The following is a 27,423-nucleotide window of genomic DNA, read 5'->3' as shown; positions in this document are numbered from 1 at the left end:
TGTTAAAATAGGGAAGGTTAGTGATATTTTTTGAAGTTCAGGGTGCTTAGTGATACTACAAAAAATTTCAAGGCAAGCATCGTCAAACAATTTTCTTTATCCACTTAGGTTATGCCCATTGGCCATTCCCATCAACGTCTTCGTAGCAGACCCATTTTACCAACTTTGGTCACAAATGAAGTATCTAATGAAAAATCGTTCTCAAGTATGTTGAACTTTTTCTTCTTTCTCCATCAACTAGATTAGATTTGTCATGTGAAAGGATAAATATGGATCACATGTACAAAGATGAAAAATTAGATGACAAGGAACTTAACCATCACCCTTAATACTGATTAATTAGCATCAATTGATAATAGTTACGTATAATATTGTAATAATTTTTTTAGTAAATCTTATAGACACTGACAGTATATACACTATCACCGCTTGATTCATGACATATGTGTAAAAATTGAATTTTAAATTCAAATTTTGCATAGTTATCATTCATCCAACGCTGATAGTATATACACTGTCAGTATCGAAAAGATTAATTCATAATTTTTATCCTAACTACTCTTGATCAATTGCAGTAAAACATTATAAAGTAATCACAATAGTAATACAACATAATGCAATAAAATGCAAATCATTAATTCCACCATCAATGAGACAAGACAACCTGAACAAAATTGAAAGATCAGATAAGGAAATAATCAAACAATTGCTGGTCATCACTATATCTGGCACCCCAAAATCATAGCCATATCTTTGATCCTTAGTTGTCCACTTAAGAGGAAGAATTGGCTAAAATAGTGAATAATGACTTTTCCATAGAGAAATATGTCTGGTTTCAACTCTAATACTCTATTTCCATTGCTTTAGAATATTGACATACTCAAATGGGAAACTTTTCCCTGGTTATCTTTCCAAATTTTCAATGGGTTCAAGATCTAGAGTCGTTGAAGAACAAATAAACTTGAGGCGCTGAAACAGAGCTGTTTTAAGATGATACCCGAAGTTCAGGGCCATATGTCCAAGGACAGAACAAAGGAGGCCAGGCAGGGACACCACCTTAAGAATTTTCAAAATCTCTTTTGCACCCCCTTAGAATTTTAAATACTTTATTTGTATTACGAATTTTTACATCAAGAAACTATTTTGATAGTAAATACTTGCCTCTCCAAACTTGAAAATATGTTGTGCTTAGACACTATTGCCATAAAATTCACCTTTTGAAAATAATGTGTTACATCCAAAAGTTCAAAAAAGCCGAAAAGAAAAGGTAATCAATTTGCATAAAAAAGAAAAGAGAAGAAAAGGTTATCCAACAATAATAGCCTTGAAGTGTTAATTCAGAAAAGCTGTTTTCATTTTGTAATTTTTGCCGGAGATTTTGGCCATATCCCCTCCTTGTAAAGTTTAGTTTTTTTTTTTTTTAAAGATATTCGAGCTAGCATCCCTCCCCATATACCAAGTTTTTATCAGATAAAATAGAAAAATTAGGTTTCACCCTTTCTTTGGGGAGGGAAGGAGGGGGGAGGCGGGGATTGTTATCCTGCATTTAATAAGACATTGGTAATATTTCGAGCTCAAATAGTGGATTAATTCCCACCAAGGAATGGCAAATTTTCTTCAATAGGTGTTTGCTATTGTTGAATTTAATTAGCATTTCGAACTAAAAGCGGCACTTCATTTAGAAGAAACTAATTCTGAACTCAAGTACATAAAAGAATAACTTCTTAAGAATTCACAGTTTCTTAGATATAAATGAGGCTCATTAATTTCAGAAACTTTCCTTGAGGCTTCTAATGATATAACTTTATAACCCTAAATTCTAAAAATATCGCTTAATTAATTGAGATAATTTCTTTCCAAAATTTTCCTTTCGTAGTCCTACAAATTTACAAAATTATAAGTACATTAACCAAAATGACGAAAACAATGTCAAAAGGTACAAAGGTGCGAGTCTAAGAGGACAAAATATAGAGAGGACAAAGTATAACGGTAGCGATCATAAGCAGCATGTCTTTTTAAAGATACAAACAAACAATTCATAGTTTATTTTAGACATCTTCAAGATACAGAAAAATTTTATAGTTTGTCTATTTGGAAAGGAATTGGAGGTTTTCTTTTCTTTTCTTTTTTCCAAAGATGGTAAATCTCTTCTACAAAAGGTACTTTTATACAAAAGATGGTGATTGTAAAACTTTAATATTGGGCTACTTTTATTTTTTGATGTGCTCATCGGGTGCCTTAATTAGAAGAAACACTTTCTTTACTGTAATGTGTATTGGGTGGATTTAAGGAGTCATATAATTTGTTTAGAATCTTCAAACTTTTCTTTTCCAGATCAATGGTTTGAAAATAATAAAAAGACAAAGTGCTTGTTAAAAGCTTATTTAAGATGTTTTCAAGGTGCAAAACATTACTTTCTTCGTCTATAAAGTATTTTGTGTGATTTTTTTACATGTTTCGTAATTTTTAAAATTTTTTAATGTTTTGTGTCTAAATTGTGGCACAGAAACTATTAAAGGAACTATCAACCCATTAAGAATGGTTAATTTTCCATTAAAGAACCACATTCGTCAAGTTTTCAAATCTTGCAGGATTAAATTAGTTTGTCATGACAATTAAGGGTCCATAAGAGAAGGGCAATTTTCGAATGAATTTTTTTCCCTTAAAATGAGTTTTTTAATCCTACATTTTGACATGGGTTGACAAAGTTGCAAAATGTCAAAAATAGGGGAGGCTAGTGATATATTTTAAAGTACAGGGACGATAAGTGATACTATTAAAATTCTCATGGTAGGTTTTTGTAATTATTCATTGTCAATATTATTAGAGTTTTAAACAAATTTCTCCATCCACGTTTTCCCATTGGCCGTTGCCATCAACCTGTTCATAGCAGACCAATTTTAGCAATTTTGGTCACAAAATACAGCATTGTCATAGTTAAAAGGCAAAAAAGAAAAAAAAATCATACTCCTCTTTCTCAAAAAAAATTTTTTTTTTTGGAAAACTCGTTCTCAAATATGTTGAACTTAGGGGAAGGATGGATTGGATAGTTCGAAAAGAGAGAGTATGATTGAAAGATTTCGGATTCCAGCACACACACACATAGATCACATGTTTAGATGACAAGAAACGTAACCATCACCCTTAAACGTGATTAATTAGCGTCAATAGATAATACCTACCTATAATGTTGTAATAATTTTTATCGTAACTACTCTTGATCAGAACATTGTAAAATAATCACAATAGCCATATAACATAATGCAATAAAATGTAAATCATTGATTCTACTATCAAGGTGACAAGACAACCTGAACAAAATTAAAAGATCAGATAAGGAAATAATCGAACAAATCCTGGGCATCACTGTACCCGACACCCCAAATTCACAGCCATATCTTTGACCCCAAGTTGTCAACTTAAGAGTAATAATTGGCCAAAATAGTAAATAAATGGCTTTTCCATAAAGAAATATGTCAGGTTCCAACATCTACCACTGTTTTCCGTTGCTTTAGAATATAGTTTTTTCGAATGGGCGCTATTAGAACACTCGTTAATACACCTAACATTCATCTAACTTACCATATATATATATATATATATACTAACAATTATTACCCTCCCTTGAATTTATATATTTTTTCTATTTAATTTTACCTACCTACCCTTGCGTTTATTTACGTTTCCTAATTAATTTTACATTTCTAAAAATATGACATCTGAAATATATCTCAACATAGGGTACCTAATAGACATAGCTGTTTTAAGATGATACCCGAAGTCTAGGGCCATATGTGCAAGGACAGAACAAAGGGTGCCAGGGAGGGAACACCACCAAAAGAATTTCAAAAATCTCTTTTGCTCCCCATTAGAATTTTACAAACTTTATTCGTATCATGAATTTTTACATCAAGAAACTATTTTGATACTAAATACTTGCCCCTTCAAACTTGAGAATATGCTGTGTATAGACACCATTGTCATAAAATTTAATTTTGTCATCCAAAATTTTCAAAAGTCATACTTGCAAATTTAAGTGTTCTAATTGTTTAGAAAACGATAATTTTTTTTATGTTAAGTCCATTCGGTACACATTTGAGAGTATAGTTTGGTACCCAGATTATTGTGATACATTTCATTCCCTCCTCCACCCCTAAAAAGTGGACATGACTCCACCCTAGTTCATGTGTAGTGGTGGAGTCAGGACATTTGGTCGGAGGGTGGCAATGTGTGGTTTGTGGACTTTCAGCGCAACTAGATATTTCTTACAAGTTTAATAGGGACGAATCAATTTATTCAATATTACAAAAATAAAATAAAAAATTATGTATAGATTATGATTTATTATTTGCAGTAGTTATCAGGTCATCTAATGGTATAGTAAAATACTCCCTCCGTCCTATTGAAGTTGTCATACTTTCCTTTTTTATCTGTCCCAAAATAATTGTCACATACCCAAAATAGAAAGCCTGTTTACATCCAATTTCAACATTTACCCTCTTAAAATATGGGTCCTACAACTTTAACTCAAAAGTCAATGTAAAAAGGAAGCACCACAATTTGGTGCGTGAAAGACACCCCCAAATGTGTGCCATGCGTTTGTTGATACGTGCTTTTTGATCATGAATTTTTGAGCTAAACAAAATAGATATGCCCCACACCAATAAATTTCCAGTATAACTTTCTTTGTATGCATTACACGTTGGAGGGCAAAGGTGGAAAGTGAAACAAAAGTTGCAAGATTCGGTGCACTGTTAATAAAAATCACAACTTCCCAAGTGCGACAAACTTATCGGGACGGAGGGAGTAGTTAATATTACGCATAAAACTATATGATGTACATTCTGATATACATAACAGACAATTAATATGTAATTAGTCAAACTGTCAAAAGAATATTTAGCTTACTTGTAATTCTTATGGTTAGACATATTAAACAAATAGATTTATTAGACAGGAAATACAGAATAGTATTATGTTTCGGGTCAAGGCCCCGTCATAGAAATGGAGAGGGCAACCGCAAAATGTTTTCCCCAACAATGCTATAAAAAGTTCTAATAGTTTTGGGGGCAATGGTGGAACTAGTTGGAATATTTTGGAAATTCTGAAGGGGCAAAAGCGACGCAATTATGAAAACTCTAAACTTTGTATAGGTTGTTCTATGGCTTAAGGCAATATGGTAGGCCTGTCAACGGTACGGTCTAGACCCAGACCTAGCTTGGACTTGTTATTTTTTTTTTCAGGTATGGGTTCAAATATAATTTCATTTACTCGACCCGAACTCTAACCCATTTTTCTAATAAAAAAGCGGGTCGAATATGAAATATTGCATTTCGACTCATATTCGACTCGGACCCGTTTAAATAAATTAATAATTATAAAAAATTATATAATTCTTAATACAATAATACTTATTATAACAATAATGTCTACTTATTATTATACAATAATACAATAATACTTATTATTATAATAATATATATACTTATTAATACAATAGTACTTATTATACAATAAATTAATAATTATAAAAAATATATATTTATTTATTTATCTATTGTAAAATTCGACCCGCATTCGACCCGACTCGTATATGTGAGCTGCAGACCAGATCTGAAAGATCAAATGTAAGACCTGTCGTGTATACAAGTCAAATCCAAAACATGTATACTAAAATGGGTCTGAATTTGGAATATTCAATTCTGACCCGTACCCAACCCATTGATAGGTCTACAATATGGCTCTGCCCCTACATATGTGTCCAACAATATTCTACTTTTGTCTATTCCTTTATTATGAAAGAAGTAAAAATAAGAAAAGAATAGATTAAACTTTTTTTTAATAGTTACTTCTGCATAGGTGTTTTCTATGAATGAATTTGATTAGCAATTCGAACTAATTGCAGTACCTCATTTAGGAGAAATTAATTCTGTACTCAAGCACATAAAAGAATAGTGTCTTAAGTATTCACAATTTTTTAGATATCATTAATGAGACTCACTAATTTCAGAAACTTCTCTTGAGATTTCTAATGTTATGACTTAGCAACCCTAAACTCTGAGATTTCTAATGTTATGACTTAGCAACCCTAAACTCTGAAAAGTATTGCTAACCACCCCTATTTTTAATTTTTTGTAATATTTACGACCCATTTCAAAATATATGATTAAGAGATTCACTTTTGGGAGACATAAGATAAATTTCTTTTCAAAATTATCCTTTTGTTGTCTTACAAATTTACAAATTATAATTATATTAACCAAATGATGAAAACGAGGACAAAAAGCGCAAAGGTGCAAGTCTAAGAAGACAAAATATAGAGAGGACAAAGTATAGCAATAGCAATCATAAGCAGCATGTCTTTTTAAGATACAAGCAAACAATTAACAGTTTATTTTTGATGTCTTCAAACTACAAAACAATTTTATGGTTTGTCTATTTGGTGCCTCAAGGGTTACAGAAAAAGGAATTGGCCAGTTTTTTCTCTCTCTTTTTTTTTTTGCAAAAGTGAAAAACTTCTGTTAAAGTGTTACAATTCAGAGGGTAAGCGGTGATTTTAAAACTTTAATATTGGGCCACCTTCATTTCTTGATGTGCTCATCGTGTGCCCTACATGCATCAATTAGAAAAAGTCTTTTCTTTAGTACATTGTGTATTGGGTGAATTTAAGGAGCTTTTTAAGTTGTTTAGAATCTTCAAACTTTTTTTTGTCCAGACCAATGGTGTGGAAAAAACAAAAAGACAAAGTGCTTATATTTAAAAGCTTATTTAAGATGTTTTCAAGGTGCAAAACATTACTTTCTTCATCTAAATAGTATTTCATCTGATTTTTTAAATGTTTTATAAATTCCTTAAAAATTTTAAACTTTTAATGTTTTGTGCCCAAATTATGACATGGAAACTATTAAAGGATCTAGCAACCCATTAAGAACTGTTAATTTCAAAGAACTATATTAGTTAAGTTTTCAAATATTAAGGGATCAAATTAATTTGTCATGACAATTAAGGGATCATAGCAAAAGGTCCATTTTCAAATGAATTTATCTTTCTTTCCCGAAAATGAGTTTTTTTAATCCTATGTTTTGAATTGGGTTGATGGAGTTGCAAAAAAGTTAAAAGTAGGGAAGGCTAGTAATTTATTTTAAAGTTCAACAGCGTTAAGTAATACGATTAAAAATCTCAAGGCAAGTTTTTGTAATTATCCCCTATCAATATTTTTAGAGTGTCAAAACAATTTTGTCTATCCAGGTTATGCCGTTGGCCATTACCACCAACCTCTTCATAGCTGACCAATTTTACGAACTTTAGTCACAAAATGAAGTATCGTCATGGTTTAAAAAAAAAAAGAAAAAGAAAAAAATCGCACTTCTCGTTCTCAGTTTGTGAACTTTTCTTTCTTTCTCTGTCAACTAGATTAGATTTGTCATGCAAGAGGATAAATATGGATCACATATACAAAGATGAAAAATTAGATGACAAGAAACGTAACCATCACCCTTAAAAGTGATTAATTAGCATCAATAGATAATAGCTACGTATAATATTGTAATAATCTAACTACTCTTAATCAATTGTAGTAAGACGTTATCAAGTAATCACAATAATAATAAAAGATAATGCAATAAAATGTAAATCATTAATTCCACGATCAAGGTGACAAGACAACCTAAACAGAATTGAAAGATCAGATAAGGAAATAATCAAACAAATGCTGGTCATCGCTATATCTGACACCCCAAAATCATAGCCATATCTTTGATCCGTAGTTGTCAACTTAGGAGATAGATAGAATTGGCTAAAATATATAATATAGAGCATCTTTTTTTTTTTTTATACATTGCCAATGTACAATTTTTTTTTTTACATTAATAAGTTTAGATCATTACCACATAAACATAAAAGTCAAATTTAAAATTTAAATTATGCATATGTAACATACATCCATAACTAATAGTATAAAAAGATCGCTACACTGTCAATGCATAAAATATTTATCTGACAGTAAATAATGACTTTTCCATAAAGAATTATGTCAAGTTCCAACTATTATCTCCATTACTCTATTTATCCTTGCTTTTGAATATTGACATACTCAGAAGGGAAGCTTTTCCCTGGTTATCTTTTCCAAATTTTGAATAGGTTGAATGGCTAGAGTTATTGAAGGACAAATAAACTTGAGGCTCTGAAACAGAGCTGTTTTAAGATGATACCCGAAGTCTAGGGTCATATGTGCAAGGACATAACAAAGGAGGCCAGGAAGGAACACCACCTTAAGAATTTTAAAAATCCCTTTTGCACCCCCTTAGAATTTTAAATACTTTATTTGTACTACGAAATTTTACATTAAGAAACTATTTTGAAATTAATTAGTTGCCCCTCCAAGCTTGAAAATATGTTGTGCGGTAGACACTATTGTCATCCAAAAGTCTTATTTGCAAATTGAAGTATTGTAGTTGTTTAGAAAATAATTTTTGGTAGATAAATGGAAGCATGGACCTTTTTCGAGTTATCCTCTAACCAATGAAAATTCCTAAATTTTTCCCACGTCGTGTATCCTTTTTGGTTATTGAAATGTTGTTACTCATTTGATGGGTCTACACGCTTTATAAGCGAAAGATTAACCTCAATAGCATTTTATGATGAACATTGAACATTTTTAAAATAAGAGGCATCAAAATGCTATTTGAGGTTAATCTTTCGCTTATAAAGCGTGTAGACCCATCAAATGAGTAACAACATTTCAATAACCAAAAAGGATACACGACGTGGGAAAAATTTAGGAATTTTCATTGGTTAGAGGATAACTCGAAAAAGGTCCATGCTTCCATTTATCTACCAAAAATTATTTTCTAAACAACTACAATACTTCAATTTGCAAATAAGACTTTTGGATGACAATAGTGTCTACCGCACAACATATTTTCAAGCTTGGAGGGGCAACTAATTAATTTCAAAATAGTTTCTTAATGTAAAATTTCGTAGTACAAATAAAGTATTTAAAATTCTAAGGGGGTGCAAAAGGGATTTTTAAAATTCTTAAGGTGGTGTTCCTTCCTGGCCTCCTTTGTTATGTCCTTGCACATATGACCCTAGACTTCGGGTATCATCTTAAAACAGCTCTGTTTCAGAGCCTCAAGTTTATTTGTCCTTCAATAACTCTAGCCATTCAACCTATTCAAAATTTGGAAAAGATAACCAGGGAAAAGCTTCCCTTCTGAGTATGTCAATATTCAAAAGCAAGGATAAATAGAGTAATGGAGATAATAGTTGGAACTTGACATAATTCTTTATGGAAAAGTCATTATTTACTGTCAGATAAATATTTTATGCATTGACAGTGTAGCGATCTTTTTATACTATTAGTTATGGATGTATGTTACATATGCATAATTTAAATTTTAAATTTGACTTTTATGTTTATGTGGTAATGATCTAAACTTATTAATGTAAAAAAAAAAATTGTACATTGGCAATGTATAAAAAAAAAAAAAGATGCTCTATATTATATATTTTAGCCAATTCTATCTATCTCCTAAGTTGACAACTACGGATCAAAGATATGGCTATGATTTTGGGGTGTCAGATATAGCGATGACCAGCATTTGTTTGATTATTTCCTTATCTGATCTTTCAATTCTGTTTAGGTTGTCTTGTCACCTTGATCGTGGAATTAATGATTTACATTTTATTGCATTATCTTTTATTATTATTGTGATTACTTGATAACGTCTTACTACAATTGATTAAGAGTAGTTAGATTATTACAATATTATACGTAGCTATTATCTATTGATGCTAATTAATCACTTTTAAGGGTGATGGTTACGTTTCTTGTCATCTAATTTTTCATCTTTGTATATGTGATCCATATTTATCCTCTTGCATGACAAATCTAATCTAGTTGACAGAGAAAGAAAGAAAAGTTCACAAACTGAGAACGAGAAGTGCGATTTTTTTCTTTTTCTTTTTTTTTTTAAACCATGACGATACTTCATTTTGTGACTAAAGTTCGTAAAATTGGTCAGCTATGAAGAGGTTGGTGGTAATGGCCAACGGCATAACCTGGATAGACAAAATTGTTTTGACACTCTAAAAATATTGATAGGGGATAATTACAAAAACTTGCCTTGAGATTTTTAATCGTATTACTTAACGCTGTTGAACTTTAAAATAAATTACTAGCCTTCCCTACTTTTAACTTTTTTGCAACTCCATCAACCCAATTCAAAACATAGGATTAAAAAAACTCATTTTCGGGAAAGAAAGATAAATTCATTTGAAAATGGACCTTTTGCTATGATCCCTTAATTGTCATGACAAATTAATTTGATCCCTTAATATTTGAAAACTTAACTAATATAGTTCTTTGAAATTAACAGTTCTTAATGGGTTGCTAGATCCTTTAATAGTTTCCATGTCATAATTTGGGCACAAAACATTAAAAGTTTAAAATTTTTAAGGAATTTATAAAACATTTAAAAAATCAGATGAAATACTATTTAGATGAAGAAAGTAATGTTTTGCACCTTGAAAACATCTTAAATAAGCTTTTAAATATAAGCACTTTGTCTTTTTGTTTTTTCCACACCATTGGTCTGGACAAAAAAAAGTTTGAAGATTCTAAACAACTTAAAAAGCTCCTTAAATTCACCCAATACACAATGTACTAAAGAAAAGACTTTTTCTAATTGATGCATGTAGGGCACACGATGAGCACATCAAGAAATGAAGGTGGCCCAATATTAAAGTTTTAAAATCACCGCTTACCCTCTGAATTGTAACACTTTAACAGAAGTTTTTCACTTTTGCAAAAAAAAAAAGAGAGAGAAAAAACTGGCCAATTCCTTTTTCTGTAACCCTTGAGGCACCAAATAGACAAACCATAAAATTGTTTTGTAGTTTGAAGACATCAAAAATAAACTGTTAATTGTTTGCTTGTATCTTAAAAAGACATGCTGCTTATGATTGCTATTGCTATACTTTGTCCTCTCTATATTTTGTCTTCTTAGACTTGCACCTTTGCGCTTTTTGTCCTCGTTTTCATCATTTGGTTAATATAATTATAATTTGTAAATTTGTAAGACAACAAAAGGATAATTTTGAAAAGAAATTTATCTTATGTCTCCCAAAAGTGAATCTCTTAATCATATATTTTGAAATGGGTCGTAAATATTACAAAAAATTAAAAATAGGGGTGGTTAGCAATACTTTTCAGAGTTTAGGGTTGCTAAGTCATAACATTAGAAATCTCAGAGTTTAGGGTTGCTAAGTCATAACATTAGAAATCTCAAGAGAAGTTTCTGAAATTAGTGAGTCTCATTAATGATATCTAAAAAATTGTGAATACTTAAGACACTATTCTTTTATGTGCTTGAGTACAGAATTAATTTCTCCTAAATGAGGTACTGCAATTAGTTCGAATTGCTAATCAAATTCATTCATAGAAAACACCTATGCAGAAGTAACTATTAAAAAAAAGTTTAATCTATTCTTTTCTTATTTTTACTTCTTTCATAATAAAGGAATAGACAAAAGTAGAATATTGTTGGACACATATGTAGGGGCAGAGCCATATTGTAGACCTATCAATGGGTTGGGTACGGGTCAGAATTGAATATTCCAAATTCAGACCCATTTTAGTATACATGTTTTGGATTTGACTTGTATACACGACAGGTCTTACATTTGATCTTTCAGATCTGGTCTGCAGCTCACATATACGAGTCGGGTCGAATGCGGGTCGAATTTTACAATAGATAAATAAATAAATATATATTTTTTATAATTATTAATTTATTGTATAATAAGTACTATTGTATTAATAAGTATATATATTATTATAATAATAAGTATTATTGTATTATTGTATAATAATAAGTAGACATTATTGTTATAATAAGTATTATTGTATTAAGAATTATATAATTTTTTATAATTATTAATTTATTTAAACGGGTCCGAGTCGAATATGAGTCGAAATGCAATATTTCATATTCGACCCGCTTTTTTATTAGAAAAATGGGTTAGAGTTCGGGTCGAGTAAATGAAATTATATTTGAACCCATACCTGAAAAAAAAAATAACAAGTCCAAGCTAGGTCTGGGTCTAGACCGTACCGTTGACAGGCCTACCATATTGCCTTAAGCCATAGAACAACCTATACAAAGTTTAGAGTTTTCATAATTGCGTCGCTTTTGCCCCTTCAGAATTTCCAAAATATTCCAACTAGTTCCACCATTGCCCCCAAAACTATTAGAACTTTTTATAGCATTGTTGGGGAAAACATTTTGCGGTTGCCCTCTCCATTTCTATGACGGGGCCTTGACCCGAAACATAATACTATTCTGTATTTCCTGTCTAATAAATCTATTTGTTTAATATGTCTAACCATAAGAATTACAAGTAAGCTAAATATTCTTTTGACAGTTTGACTAATTACATATTAATTGTCTGTTATGTATATCAGAATGTACATCATATAGTTTTATGCGTAATATTAACTACTCCCTCCGTCCCGATAAGTTTGTCGCACTTGGGAAGTTGTGATTTTTATTAACAGTGCACCGAATCTTGCAACTTTTGTTTCACTTTCCACCTTTGCCCTCCAACGTGTAATGCATACAAAGAAAGTTATACTGGAAATTTATTGGTGTGGGGCATATCTATTTTGTTTAGCTCAAAAATTCATGATCAAAAAGCACGTATCAACAAACGCATGGCACACATTTGGGGGTGTCTTTCACGCACCAAATTGTGGTGCTTCCTTTTTACATTGACTTTTGAGTTAAAGTTGTAGGACCCATATTTTAAGAGGGTAAATGTTGAAATTGGATGTAAACAGGCTTTCTATTTTGGGTATGTGACAATTATTTTGGGACAGATAAAAAAGGAAAGTATGACAACTTCAATAGGACGGAGGGAGTATTTTACTATACCATTAGATGACCTGATAACTACTGCAAATAATAAATCATAATCTATACATAATTTTTTATTTTATTTTTGTAATATTGAATAAATTGATTCGTCCCTATTAAACTTGTAAGAAATATCTAGTTGCGCTGAAAGTCCACAAACCACACATTGCCACCCTCCGACCAAATGTCCTGACTCCACCACTACACATGAACTAGGGTGGAGTCATGTCCACTTTTTAGGGGTGGAGGAGGGAATGAAATGTATCACAATAATCTGGGTACCAAACTATACTCTCAAATGTGTACCGAATGGACTTAACATAAAAAAAATTATCGTTTTCTAAACAATTAGAACACTTAAATTTGCAAGTATGACTTTTGAAAATTTTGGATGACAAAATTAAATTTTATGACAATGGTGTCTATACACAGCATATTCTCAAGTTTGAAGGGGCAAGTATTTAGTATCAAAATAGTTTCTTGATGTAAAAATTCATGATACGAATAAAGTTTGTAAAATTCTAATGGGGAGCAAAAGAGATTTTTGAAATTCTTTTGGTGGTGTTCCCTCCCTGGCACCCTTTGTTCTGTCCTTGCACATATGGCCCTAGACTTCGGGTATCATCTTAAAACAGCTATGTCTATTAGGTACCCTATGTTGAGATATATTTCAGATGTCATATTTTTAGAAATGTAAAATTAATTAGGAAACGTAAATAAACGCAAGGGTAGGTAGGTAAAATTAAATAGAAAAAATATATAAATTCAAGGGAGGGTAATAATTGTTAGTATATATATATATATATATATGGTAAGTTAGATGAATGTTAGGTGTATTAACGAGTGTTCTAATAGCGCCCATTCGAAAAAACTATATTCTAAAGCAACGGAAAACAGTGGTAGATGTTGGAACCTGACATATTTCTTTATGGAAAAGCCATTTATTTACTATTTTGGCCAATTATTACTCTTAAGTTGACAACTTGGGGTCAAAGATATGGCTGTGAATTTGGGGTGTCGGGTACAGTGATGCCCAGGATTTGTTCGATTATTTCCTTATCTGATCTTTTAATTTTGTTCAGGTTGTCTTGTCACCTTGATAGTAGAATCAATGATTTACATTTTATTGCATTATGTTATATGGCTATTGTGATTATTTTACAATGTTCTGATCAAGAGTAGTTACGATAAAAATTATTACAACATTATAGGTAGGTATTATCTATTGACGCTAATTAATCACGTTTAAGGGTGATGGTTACGTTTCTTGTCATCTAAACATGTGATCTATGTGTGTGTGTGCTGGAATCCGAAATCTTTCAATCATACTCTCTCTTTTCGAACTATCCAATCCATCCTTCCCCTAAGTTCAACATATTTGAGAACGAGTTTTCCAAAAAAAAAAATTTTTTTTGAGAAAGAGGAGTATGATTTTTTTTTCTTTTTTGCCTTTTAACTATGACAATGCTGTATTTTGTGACCAAAATTGCTAAAATTGGTCTGCTATGAACAGGTTGATGGCAACGGCCAATGGGAAAACGTGGATGGAGAAATTTGTTTAAAACTCTAATAATATTGACAATGAATAATTACAAAAACCTACCATGAGAATTTTAATAGTATCACTTATCGTCCCTGTACTTTAAAATATATCACTAGCCTCCCCTATTTTTGACATTTTGCAACTTTGTCAACCCATGTCAAAATGTAGGATTAAAAAACTCATTTTAAGGGAAAAAAATTCATTCGAAAATTGCCCTTCTCTTATGGACCCTTAATTGTCATGACAAACTAATTTAATCCTGCAAGATTTGAAAACTTGACGAATGTGGTTCTTTAATGGAAAATTAACCATTCTTAATGGGTTGATAGTTCCTTTAATAGTTTCTGTGCCACAATTTAGACACAAAACATTAAAAAATTTTAAAAATTACGAAACATGTAAAAAAATCACACAAAATACTTTATAGACGAAGAAAGTAATGTTTTGCACCTTGAAAACATCTTAAATAAGCTTTTAACAAGCACTTTGTCTTTTTATTATTTTCAAACCATTGATCTGGAAAAGAAAAGTTTGAAGATTCTAAACAAATTATATGACTCCTTAAATCCACCCAATACACATTACAGTAAAGAAAGTGTTTCTTCTAATTAAGGCACCCGATGAGCACATCAAAAAATAAAAGTAGCCCAATATTAAAGTTTTACAATCACCATCTTTTGTATAAAAGTACCTTTTGTAGAAGAGATTTACCATCTTTGGAAAAAAGAAAAGAAAAGAAAACCTCCAATTCCTTTCCAAATAGACAAACTATAAAATTTTTCTGTATCTTGAAGATGTCTAAAATAAACTATGAATTGTTTGTTTGTATCTTTAAAAAGACATGCTGCTTATGATCGCTACCGTTATACTTTGTCCTCTCTATATTTTGTCCTCTTAGACTCGCACCTTTGTACCTTTTGACATTGTTTTCGTCATTTTGGTTAATGTACTTATAATTTTGTAAATTTGTAGGACTACGAAAGGAAAATTTTGGAAAGAAATTATCTCAATTAATTAAGCGATATTTTTAGAATTTAGGGTTATAAAGTTATATCATTAGAAGCCTCAAGGAAAGTTTCTGAAATTAATGAGTCTCATTTATATCTAAGAAACTGTGAATTCTTAAGAAGTTATTCTTTTATGTACTTGAGTTCAGAATTAGTTTCTTCTAAATGAAGTGCCGCTTTTAGTTCGAAATGCTAATTAAATTCAACAATAGCAAACACCTATTGAAGAAAATTTGCCATTCCTTGGTGGGAATTAATCCACTATTTGAGCTCGAAATATTACCAATGTCTTATTAAATGCAGGATAACAATCCCCGCCTCCCCCCTCCTTCCCTCCCCAAAGAAAGGGTGAAACCTAATTTTTCTATTTTATCTGATAAAAACTTGGTATATGGGGAGGGATGCTAGCTCGAATATCTTTAAAAAAAAAAAAAACTAAACTTTACAAGGAGGGGATATGGCCAAAATCTCCGGCAAAAATTACAAAATGAAAACAGCTTTTCTGAATTAACACTTCAAGGCTATTATTGTTGGATAACCTTTTCTTCTCTTTTCTTTTTTATGCAAATTGATTACCTTTTCTTTTCGGCTTTTTTGAACTTTTGGATGTAACACATTATTTTCAAAAGGTGAATTTTATGGCAATAGTGTCTAAGCACAACATATTTTCAAGTTTGGAGAGGCAAGTATTTACTATCAAAATAGTTTCTTGATGTAAAAATTCGTAATACAAATAAAGTATTTAAAATTCTAAGGGGGTGCAAAAGAGATTTTGAAAATTCTTAAGGTGGTGTCCCTGCCTGGCCTCCTTTGTTCTGTCCTTGGACATATGGCCCTGAACTTCGGGTATCATCTTAAAACAGCTCTGTTTCAGCGCCTCAAGTTTATTTGTTCTTCAACGACTCTAGATCTTGAACCCATTGAAAATTTGGAAAGATAACCAGGGAAAAGTTTCCCATTTGAGTATGTCAATATTCTAAAGCAATGGAAATAGAGTATTAGAGTTGAAACCAGACATATTTCTCTATGGAAAAGTCATTATTCACTATTTTAGCCAATTCTTCCTCTTAAGTGGACAACTAAGGATCAAAGATATGGCTATGATTTTGGGGTGCCAGATATAGTGATGACCAGCAATTGTTTGATTATTTCCTTATCTGATCTTTCAATTTTGTTCAGGTTGTCTTGTCTCATTGATGGTGGAATTAATGATTTGCATTTTATTGCATTATGTTGTATTACTATTGTGATTACTTTATAATGTTTTACTGCAATTGATCAAGAGTAGTTAGGATAAAAATTATGAATTAATCTTTTCGATACTGACAGTGTATATACTATCAGCGTTGGATGAATGATAACTATGCAAAATTTGAATTTAAAATTCAATTTTTACACATATGTCATGAATCAAGCGGTGATAGTGTATATACTGTCAGTGTCTATAAGATTTACTAAAAAAATTATTACAATATTATACGTAACTATTATCAATTGATGCTAATTAATCAGTATTAAGGGTGATGGTTAAGTTCCTTGTCATCTAATTTTTCATCTTTGTACATGTGATCCATATTTATCCTTTCACATGACAAATCTAATCTAGTTGATGGAGAAAGAAGAAAAAGTTCAACATACTTGAGAACGATTTTTCATTAGATACTTCATTTGTGACCAAAGTTGGTAAAATGGGTCTGCTACGAAGACGTTGATGGGAATGGCCAATGGGCATAACCTAAGTGGATAAAGAAAATTGTTTGACGATGCTTGCCTTGAAATTTTTTGTAGTATCACTAAGCACCCTGAACTTCAAAAAATATCACTAACCTTCCCTATTTTAACATTTTTGCAACTCCATTAACTCATTTCAAAACATAGGATTAAAAATTTGATTTTGGCAAGAAAATAGATAAATTCAGTTGAAAATCACCCTTTTATTATGGTCCCTTAATTGTCATGACAAATTAATTTAATCCTTTAAAATTTGAAAACTTGACAAATGTGGTTCGTTAATGAAAAATTAACCCTTCTTAAAGGGTTGATAAATCCTTTAATAGTTTCAGTGTCATAATTTCGGCACAAATCATTAAGGAGTTTACAAAACATTTATAAATCATACGAAATACTTTATAGATGACGAAAGTAATGTTTTGCACCTTGAGAAAATCTTAAATAAGCTTTTAAATATAAGCACTTTGTCTTTTGTTATTTTCAAATCATTGATCTAAAAAAAAACTTTTAGGCGCTTTTAGTTGGAAAATGCTAATTAAATTCAACAATAGCAAACACCCGATTGACAAAAATTTGTCATTCCTTGGTGGGAATTAATCCACTATTTGAGCTCGAAATATTACCAATGTCTTATTACATTCAAGATAAAAAGTCTCTCCTCCCCCTCCCCCCGCCCGGGCGTGCTCCCAAAAAAAATTGACAAAACCTGGTATATGGCGAGGGATGGCAGCCCGAATTTATTAATAAAAATATAGCCAAAACCTCCTGCCAACATTACAAAATGAAAACAAATTTTCTGAATAAAACTCCAAAGCCATTACTGTTGGAAGACTTTTTCTTTTCTTTACTTTTTTTGCGCAATTTGATGACTTTTCCTTCTCGGGCTTCTTCAACTTCAGGATGCAACACATTATTTCTCGAAAGATGCAAACAAGGTTGCATTAGATTAAATGTAGACATTTAAAAATATTTGATATCATTTCGAAATATTAGGAAAGAAATACAAATACACAATCACTGATAACATACTTCAAACTGATACTGGCATATCACTATTTATTTATTTTTTCCATATCACTATTTATTTTTACCCATATTTCTTGGCAAAGAGGGAAAGAGCATTTTTCGGGTGCATGGTTAGTCCTGGCATAACTTCAGTATCTACGTCTTCTGCTTTCATCCCAAAAGGCAATTTCCAATCAAAATGATACAGAAGATTTGCCAGTGCAACTTCCACTGTTGCGAGTCCTAGAGAAAATCCAGGGCAGCCCCTACGTCCAGCTCCAAATGGGATCATTTCAAAATCTTGTCCACGAAAATCAATATTACTATTCAAAAATCGTTCTGGGATAAAATCATCTGGACTTTTCCAACATTCAGGATCTCTTCCAATAGCCCATGCATTAATGTAAACTAATGTTTTGTACTTAATTTCATAGCCTTCGATTGTGCATTCTTGTGTAGTTTCTCTTGGCCCTAGAAGTGGAGCTGGAGGGTATAATCTTAGAGTTTCATTTATCACTGCTTTTAGATAAGGAAGCTCCTGAATATCTTCTTCATCTACTCTTCCTTTTTCTCCGACCAATTTTCTCACTTCTGCTTGTACTTTCTTTAGTGCAGAAGGGCTCTTCATCAGGGCTGTCATTGCCCAAATAATTGCTGCTGCAGCTGTATCCGTCCCAGCAATAAATATATCCTGTGATAAAAGGGTAAACGATTATTATTAAGGACCATATCAACTATTTTAACCCAAAAAAAAAACTTTCAGTTTACTTGATTTATGTTCAGAAAACCATGTACCAATATGCTTGTTAAAGAAGATGAAAAAAGAAAGAAAGAAGAGGAAATTCAACAATTGATTATCTTGTAAATAGGGATATACTACCATGAGAATTGCCTTTATGTGATCCCAAGATAGGCCTATAATTGATGATTGTTCTTCTTTTAGCTGAATTAAGAGATCGAGCAAATCATCCTTCATGCTTTGTGGTCTGTTTGGATTGAGATGCTCCTGTATCAACTCTTGGTAGAATAAATCCAGCTCATTGAAATTCTTCTCAAGACGTTCAATAATCCCAGAAAATTTATCTACCCAACTGAATGAAGGAAAATAATCTGAGATGAAGAAACCCCCAATCATGGCCTGGGATTCTTGTAAAAGTTTATCGAATCGCTTTCTCTGGTGCCCTTCCTCATCGTACCTCTTTCCAAAGGCAACTCTACATATTATAGTGCTCGTCAAGGACATTATTATGGTCCTTAAATCAACTAGTTGTGATGAAGATGAGAGATTTACGATCTTTTGAATCATGCTCGAAATTTCATCTTCACGAATGGGACGAAAAGATTGTACTCTTTTAAGGCTAAAGAGTTGGAGGACACAAATCTTCCTCATTTCCCTCCAGTAGTCACTGTAAGGTGAGAATGCAATATCCCTTCGATTGTATGACAGCTTTTGCCGCCCAACAGAAGCTGGCCGGCCGGAGAACACAAGATCATGGGTTGTCAGGGCCTGTTTTGCCATTCTTGCTGAAGAAATAACTAGTACTGGTACTGAACCAAGCTGTAATGACATGAGGGGGCCATATTTCTTGGAGAGTTGGCTTAGGAATTCATGAGCCTTTTCACTGTCGAATTGGTGCAAGTTCCCAATGAATGGGAGCCCTGGAGGACCTGGTGGTTGACGGATATTTCTGAGTTGCTTGTGCTTTTTACCTATGGATATGAGGATTGAAAAAAGGAGCAATAAGAGAAAAAGCATTGTCATCTTTAATCGAAGGATAGCAGTGAAGTGAGATAGGTTCAAGGGCTCAGTATTTAAAGGCGCTGAAAGGTAATTAGAATGTCACTAGGAGCCTGTTTGTGGAAACCAACCTGGATTCGGGTTTTTCCAATTGAATTCTACCCAATTCTGTCCAGTTGATATAATTATTACCATATTTGGTGTAAACTTATATAATTGTAGTGTAATCATGAAATTCATCAACTCGTACCCAAAATTGTAGGAGTTTATATCATATATTAATTAGATTGAACTGGACTAGCAGTCAATTGTAGAGCCCCATAACTTTATACGTACATATACTTAATACATATACATATATACATATATATATATATATATGTAAAATATATGGAGATTCTAAACCTTGAAATTATGTATGTAAAATATATGAAAAGCCCCATTTCCACCCTAGACCCATACATACATATGTATGTAAAATATATAATACATTGGTTTAAATGGAGATTCTAAACCTTGAAATTACGGAGAATTTACAAGTTGAATCAAGAATCTCACATTACTTGACTAATGTCTCTACTAGTTCAGAGACACGTAGGTTTAAGATCAAATTTACATAGCCTTGAATATTATCATTTTTCATATTTTTAACCACTTGTTGCAAAATTGCAAATTTATAGTTATGAATCACGTTAGAGAAATACTGATTCATACCAAGTCCATTTAGGAAACAAAAGTTTATAGTTTTAGTCTAATATGCAATACATTTTGGTAGGACCACACTATAAAATGTAAATGGAATTCCACTTGGTAAAGTCCACTTTTTGTCTTAAAAAACACTAATACATTACGTGAATGAATATGGGGAAGGAAAATAAGCAAATCACGTTTGGTTTTTTGTTTTTTTTTTCATTTGTTTGCTCTCAAACCCATGAAGAATCCTAACCTTTTTCCCTTGAGATTTTCCCTTATTGGCCTTTCGCAAAATATGCATAAAGAGACACACGACATGTCACAAAACCAACAAATAAATGAAGATGCATAAGAAGAGAGGAGAAGAAAACTTCAGGCTGTATTTATTGATGAGGGAAAAATAGGAATAGGGTGTGCAGCCAAATTTTGTTTTGTCACATTTTGATAAAAGTCCATTTTTTGTCATAAAAATACACGAATTAATGCACCACACAAAACCCTAATTCTTTTCCACAAAACCCACAAACAAATAAGGATAACAAAGAAAAAATAAGTGGACAACAAAGAAGAGAAAATAAGAGAATGAGTGGATGTCGATGAGAAAAATAATTGAATAGAATGTGCAGCCATTCTTCTTTCGTCTTAAAATTACATAAGACACGATTGTACGAGGTATGTGCAGCAGGATTCAGGACCAAAAGCTTTTGGGCCGACACTTTAATTTGCCCGGGAAAAACACGGCTATATAAAACCGTGACACGAGTTTTTATTTCGTACCCTAACGAAGTAACGAAACTAGCTCACAGCCATCAATCTAGGTATGCCCAGTCTTAGCCGGTTTATTGTACTGATAGTTTATTCTCATCCAACCATAAAGGGCACAAGTCAACATGACTGGACAAGCAAATTAATCAAGCTTTTAGAGCACCAATAATATGACAATATGGGAGGGAAATGGGAAACCAAGAAGTAGAATTGTGATGTGTTGTATTGAAGCTTGGCTGATTCATAACCACAACTTTCCAGTTTTGTTTCTTCATTGCAGTTGTGTCGTCACGCATCAACCAAGCGTTTGTTGGAGTAATCTAGTACCAAAACTTCTGGTACAAAACAAAATCTTCCACCAGTTCTTGTGACTCATTCACACAAGATCACTGTTCAACTTTGGGGGACTAACTTGTCAAGTGACTCAGTGTCACTTCCATGATAGTTCCAAATTCTCAGTACCCATCACCGGGATGCGGATCTCTCCTGTTGTTGGCAATTGGCAAGAGTACCGCATCGGTCTGAAACCGGGATAGTATAGCTTGACTCGATTTCAATCATTTTTTTAAATCAATAAATTTTAAAATGAATAGTTGAGATTGAGTTGGATTGTATTGACCCCAATCTTAGACTGGTTACAAGATGGTTCGATTCTTCCCACAATCACAGAGGAACTAGATTCTCTTGCAATTAGTTTGGTTAATCGCCAAATTACTAAATTAAGATGTTTCCTTTTTTTACGAGATGAGACTTTCTCAGTGAAAGAGCCATGATGGTTTGTTGTTCCCATTGAATTATCATGTCAGATGCGCGATATATTTGTTGAGTTAGAAAATGAATTAGGGCTGAGTCAAGGAACAACCTTGGTGATGTAACTCTTGAAATAAATGAGCTAATCCAAACCGCAAATGTGGTCCGAACATATTGTGGAAACTTTAGAGCTTAAAACTTAATTTCAAGTGTCGATTTCAAAAGGTAGGCTTCAACTACCAATAACATACTTTGACAAGCACATACGCATGATGATTGCGAAACCAAATATCTTATGCAATCTTCAATAGAAGAAAACTGGGATAACAAAACTATATTCTTATAGAGTCACGTTTATCATTTTGATTTCATGGAACATGGTTTCCCTTACTCCGATCACAAATTTCCTGTGTCTGAATGGTTATTTGTGGAGCAACGTATTAGTCATATGACATCTATATCTATATCTAGAGCTGTTAAATGAACCGAACTGTTTGGTAGCTTGGTTCGTCTCGACACGTTCGTGTTCGTGGAAGACTCGTTCGAAATGTTAAACGAATTGAGTTCGAATGAATTTTTTTGTTCGATTAATAATCGAGCGAACACGAGCATGTTCGCAAGTTTTAACGGACGTTCGCGAATATGGACATAATTATCATTTGACAAATTTTAGGGTTAATTTTATGGCTAGACTTTTATATTTGGAGGGTTTTATTTGTTATTTTTATGTTAATGTTAGTTATATAGTTAATGAATAATAGAATTTAGTTACTTAGTACTTTAATTATTTTTTAGAATGATTAATGATTTGTATGACATATTTAAGGCTTAAAATAATTTGGATTCGAGCATTTCGAGTATGTTCGTGACAGGTGCCGAACCTGTGCAATAATAATAATAAATATAGAACCTAGCTACCACTAAAAGCAGTCAATAATTAATCCTAGGTACTGGAGCAGGGACTCTAGGTGTGCAATGGGTTACTTGATTCACCCTGTTCCCGAAGAGTTTGCTTAACCCGATATACCAGAATTAATTAGTTGACAAAAATTACTAAATAGTAGACAGTGGCAAGTAGGGTCGTCTCCTCAGGGACTGGAGATATCTGTCTCTTTTAAAGTCCAATTGATAAGGGGGGATTTCACCAGAATGAAACTAAAAACAATTAAGCAATTTAACTAAAAATGAATAAATAACTAGCACAAATATAGCAGGAATTTAATCAGGAATAAATAAATTCTAGCCAAGGATGCAACTACTCAGGCACAGTCAATTTATCCGATCATTGATGCAAGAGAGGTTCACTTAATTTATTAACAGGCTAGTTATAGCCATCGATGAACTCTAATGACCAATTTTTCCTTAATTTATAGGTGACCAAGGTACGACCATTAATCACCCCTAACCAGAAAAGTACTCCTAGGTACGACCATAGGAATTAATTCTCCAATTGCATTAATAACCAGAAAAACATAGCCCTAATCAATAACACGCTACGAGGGTTATTTAAATTAGATTGCACGTTCCCCTAATGTGTAAACACACCAGTTGCCACTAATATTAATCAATCAAACAATTACGGATTTAATTGACTAAATTGGCACGAGATTAATAAATCACATTGAACATCGGGCCCTTGACATCCAATTAATAAAATAATCCCATGAAAATTCAAGCAAACAACGTGCAAATATTAATAAATAAAGGAACACGTGAAAACTAATTAGATCTCACAGATTTTCGGGACTGCACCGTCGAGTTGACCATTGACTAGATGGAAGACTTAGCCACGCCGCATAATTAAATCACCACACTAATTAATAAAATGCAAAAGCATCCCGTTTGTACTAGAACGTGAGGAATAAACGATGTTCTTCCCGTTTGGGAATATTGTCGAACACCTGGCGTGTGTCAGAGGCCAGTCCAAGGAAAGGAAAAGAAAAACTAAAGACTAGGCTAAAAACTAACTAAAAGGCGGTAACTAGAGATGTCCCTTGCTTCTGTACGTTGTCCCCTTAAAAAGCCAAAAGAAAGAAGCCTAAAAGCTATTTCTTGTGGTCCGCACACATGTGGACAAAGCCTCCAAATTACTTCTTGGTCCAAGTCTCTCTACGTTGCTTTCTTTGAAAGGCCCAAATGACCAAATATCTTTCACTTGCTTTGTGGTCCCCCACCAATTCAAGGGCCCAAGGTTTGAAGTCCTTAGAAGTCTCCATATTCTCCATAAAGTCCCTCCTTTTTGGTAGTTTTCTGCTTCATTCCTGAAATTAAGTCATGGTACCAAATATGAGTAAATATCAGCAATTAACACAATATTTGTCAGGGATAGAAGGGGAAATCAATAATAAAATTACTAACAAATTATACCCTATCAATTTCCCCCACACCTGAATCATGCTTGCCCTCAAGCATGGGGAAAGTATACAGACCCCAAAATTTGATAATGGTCATTGCTCTATCTACCACATTGCCAAGATATTCAAGAGAGAACCATATATCGGGCATTAGTAATTAAAATCCAAGAAGCATCCCCCCCAGTTAGCCCCTGAACCACAAATTCCTTCAATTTCCAAATTAACTACTCTAAGAAAAAGGAATGACACACAACATTTATCAGCTAATGGTCCAAATATTCACACAAGTCCCCATATTAAGTCCATAAACCGGCAAGCTCTCCTATTATTTATTCTCTCTTTTTTTTTTTTTTAAAACAATAATAATTAACACAAAAAGACTTAGTCTTTAGCCGTCGGGGCCTTTTGACGCGAACTCCAACATTTTTAGATGAAGGAGCCCGGTTACTCAGCTCCTACCGCTATACGACCACGTACTCATAGAAAGCACCACATTTTGACGCGAGAATCGACACTTTTAGGTGCAGATTCCCGGTTACTCAGTGGTAACTTAATAGCGGAGTACAGTCAAGCCTATTCACAGCCAAACAATGCACAAACGCAAAATAACAACACTAATAACCACGCATAGGAGCAGCTTGCCTCATTATTGCCAAACATGGAGAACTGGAGTCAATATTGGACCAGTTCACATTAAAATGCCAACAGTCATTCCCTATGCCTAGCAAAGTTAACAAAGAAATCCAAAAGAGCTAAGCAGTCCGATATTCACCAAGAAGACATCTCGAATCCAACCACATTAACCCGATACCTTTTTATTTTAAAAACTTGGCACAAAGAGAATTAGAGTCAATAAACCAACATTCATTTCTCCTTTTTTTTTTTTTTTTCAGGGAAGCTAAGCATCCAGAAAAGAGAAAGAAAATAAGCAACTAGAAATAAAACCTAAAAAACTAAATAATACTAAACTACTAAAACTTAAAAATACTGCACCCCGTTTAGGACCCCCCACACCTATAGGACACATTGTCCTCAATGTGACAAAAGTGAAGCAAAAGTGAGAGGGAAAGCAACCACACTTCCCTGAAATCGGGGCATAGCGGAGGGCGAGGTGGAAACGGAGGTGCAAAGCCTGTATGAAGCAGAAACTGCACCAAATTCTGTGCCATACCGGCGACATTGGCATCGACGTTGACCATGCGAGCCTCCAAAGCCTGAACCTGGAAAACTAAGAAGAGAGGAAGAAATGAGCTAAAATCGCGTTTCTAAAGCTTTTATTGGGACACAGAAAACGCGATTGAAAACGCGCCTTCAACCCGCGTTTTATAAGTCGCGTTTCCTTCACAAATCTTCCAAGAATGAAAACGCGATTGAAACTCGCGTTTTCATCTCGCGTTTCCCAAGTCGCGTTTCCTGTACGAATCTTGCAGGAATGAAAACGCGATTGAAAAACGCGCTTCCAACTCGCGTTTTCTACTCGCGTTTCCTGCACGAATCTTGCCGGAATGAAATAACTGCTGACTTTGAGATCGCCATCACGGTGCGCTTTCTGGTACATTCTGATCGTGAGCTTCCTGCACGTTACCCATCTACGGGCGCACGTCAAGACCTGAAAGTGGCACCTATAAATCAGCAAAAACGAAAAACTAAAACCCCAAAAGTTAGTCGAATTCAAGTGGAGAAACACACTCTAAAGACTACCACATGAAATTGAACAAAATTTAAAAAGGAACAATTGGGTTGCGCCTCCCAAGTAGCGCTTTTCTTTAATGTCTTTGGCTAGACATGGCCAAAACTTTGCTTAAACTAAGCTAATCGAGTCCTCCAAGTGCATCATCTCCACCCTTTCAATTGGAAAACCTTCATAATATGGCTTGAGACGGTGACCATTCACTACAAATTGCTTCTCAGTTTTCAAATTCTGGATCTCCACTGCACCATAATGAAAGACATTAGTCACAACAAAAGGGCCAATCCAACGAGAACGTAATTTACCTGGAAATAACTTCAATTTGGAGTGGTACAGTAGAACTTTTTGCCCACACTCGAATGTCTTCCTTGAGATCTGTTGGTCATGAAAAATCTTATTTTTTTCCTTATAAATCACCGCATTCTCATAGGTTTCATTGCGAATCTCCTCCAACTCCTGTAACTGTAACTTCCTTTGAATTCCGCTCTCCTCAATATCCATATTGCATTGTTTTACCGCCCAAAATGCTCTATGCTCGAACTCCACTGGACGATGGCAAGGCTTACCAAATACCAACCTATAGGGAGACATCCCTATAGGCGTCTTGTAAGCGGTCCTGTACGCCCACAAAGCATCTTCCAACCTTGAACTCCAGTCCTTCCTATCAGGGCGGACCATCTTTTCCAAAATAGACTTTATTTCCCTATTCGAGACTTCAGCCTGGCCATTGGTCTGTGGATGGTAGGAAGTGGAAACCTTATGAAGTACACCATATCTCCTGAACAAAGCAGCAATTGTCTTGTTGCAAAAATGCGTCCCTCTATCACTCACAACTGCCCGTGGCATTCCGAATCGCACAAAAATGTTAGACTTTATGAAATCTGCAACCACCTTAGAATCATTAGTGCGGGTGGCTTTTGCTTCCACCCACTTCGAGACATAATCCACTGCTAGTAAAATGTATAAAAATCCACAAGAATTTGGAAAGGGACCCATGAAATCTATACCCCAAGTATCAAAAGTTTCAATGAAAAGCATGGGCACCTGTGGCAGTTGATCCCTTCGGGATAAATTGCCTACCCTCTGACATTTATCACATGCCTTACAGAACAAGTAAGCATCCTTAAATAAGGTAGGCCAATAAAATCCAATTTCCAACACTTTTCTAGCAGTCCGTTTAGGTCCAAAATGACCCCCACATGCAAAAGAGTGACAGAAAGTCAATATAGA

The 27,423-nt window shown here is 33.4% G+C and overlaps 2 protein-coding genes across 2 annotated transcripts in view; both read right to left on the bottom strand.

Moving 5' to 3' along the window:
* LOC113782502 overlaps window positions 1–27,423 on the bottom strand; it is an 81,151-nt gene that overhangs the window by 49,627 nt on the left and 4,101 nt on the right. Inside the window, 1 exon segment of the mRNA XM_027328395.1 lies at window positions 26,547–27,293. Coding sequence (XP_027184196.1) covers window positions 26,547–27,293 — 747 coding nt within the window.
* On the bottom strand, window positions 18,152–19,964 carry LOC113782900 (cytochrome P450 71A1-like). Its single transcript, XM_027328850.1, has 2 exons — window positions 19,084–19,964; window positions 18,152–18,894 (listed from the first exon to the last, which is right to left on the bottom strand). The coding sequence occupies exons 1-2, from the start codon at window positions 19,957–19,959 to the stop codon at window positions 18,286–18,288; spliced, it is 1,485 nt and encodes a 494-aa protein (XP_027184651.1). The 5' UTR covers window positions 19,960–19,964; the 3' UTR covers window positions 18,152–18,285.

The sequence above is a fragment of the Coffea eugenioides genome, chromosome 9 (assembly GCF_003713205.1).
Source record: "Coffea eugenioides isolate CCC68of chromosome 9, Ceug_1.0, whole genome shotgun sequence".
Lineage (NCBI taxonomy): Eukaryota > Viridiplantae > Streptophyta > Magnoliopsida > Gentianales > Rubiaceae > Coffea > Coffea eugenioides.
The sequence above is the reverse complement of the archived record's forward strand: the minus strand, read 5'-3'. Positions and strand labels throughout refer to the sequence as shown.

What these genes read in the sequence shown, in the direction of transcription:
- LOC113782900 (XM_027328850.1), bottom strand. Translation starts at nt 19,959, where the DNA reads ATGCTTTTTCTCTTATTGCTCCTTTTTTCAATCCTCATATCCATAGGT. An exon ending in ACATAAAGGCAATTCTCATG is followed by an intron (nt 18,895 to 19,083) that starts GTAGTATATCCC and finishes CTTTTATCACAG; the next exon opens with GATATATTTATTGCTGGGAC.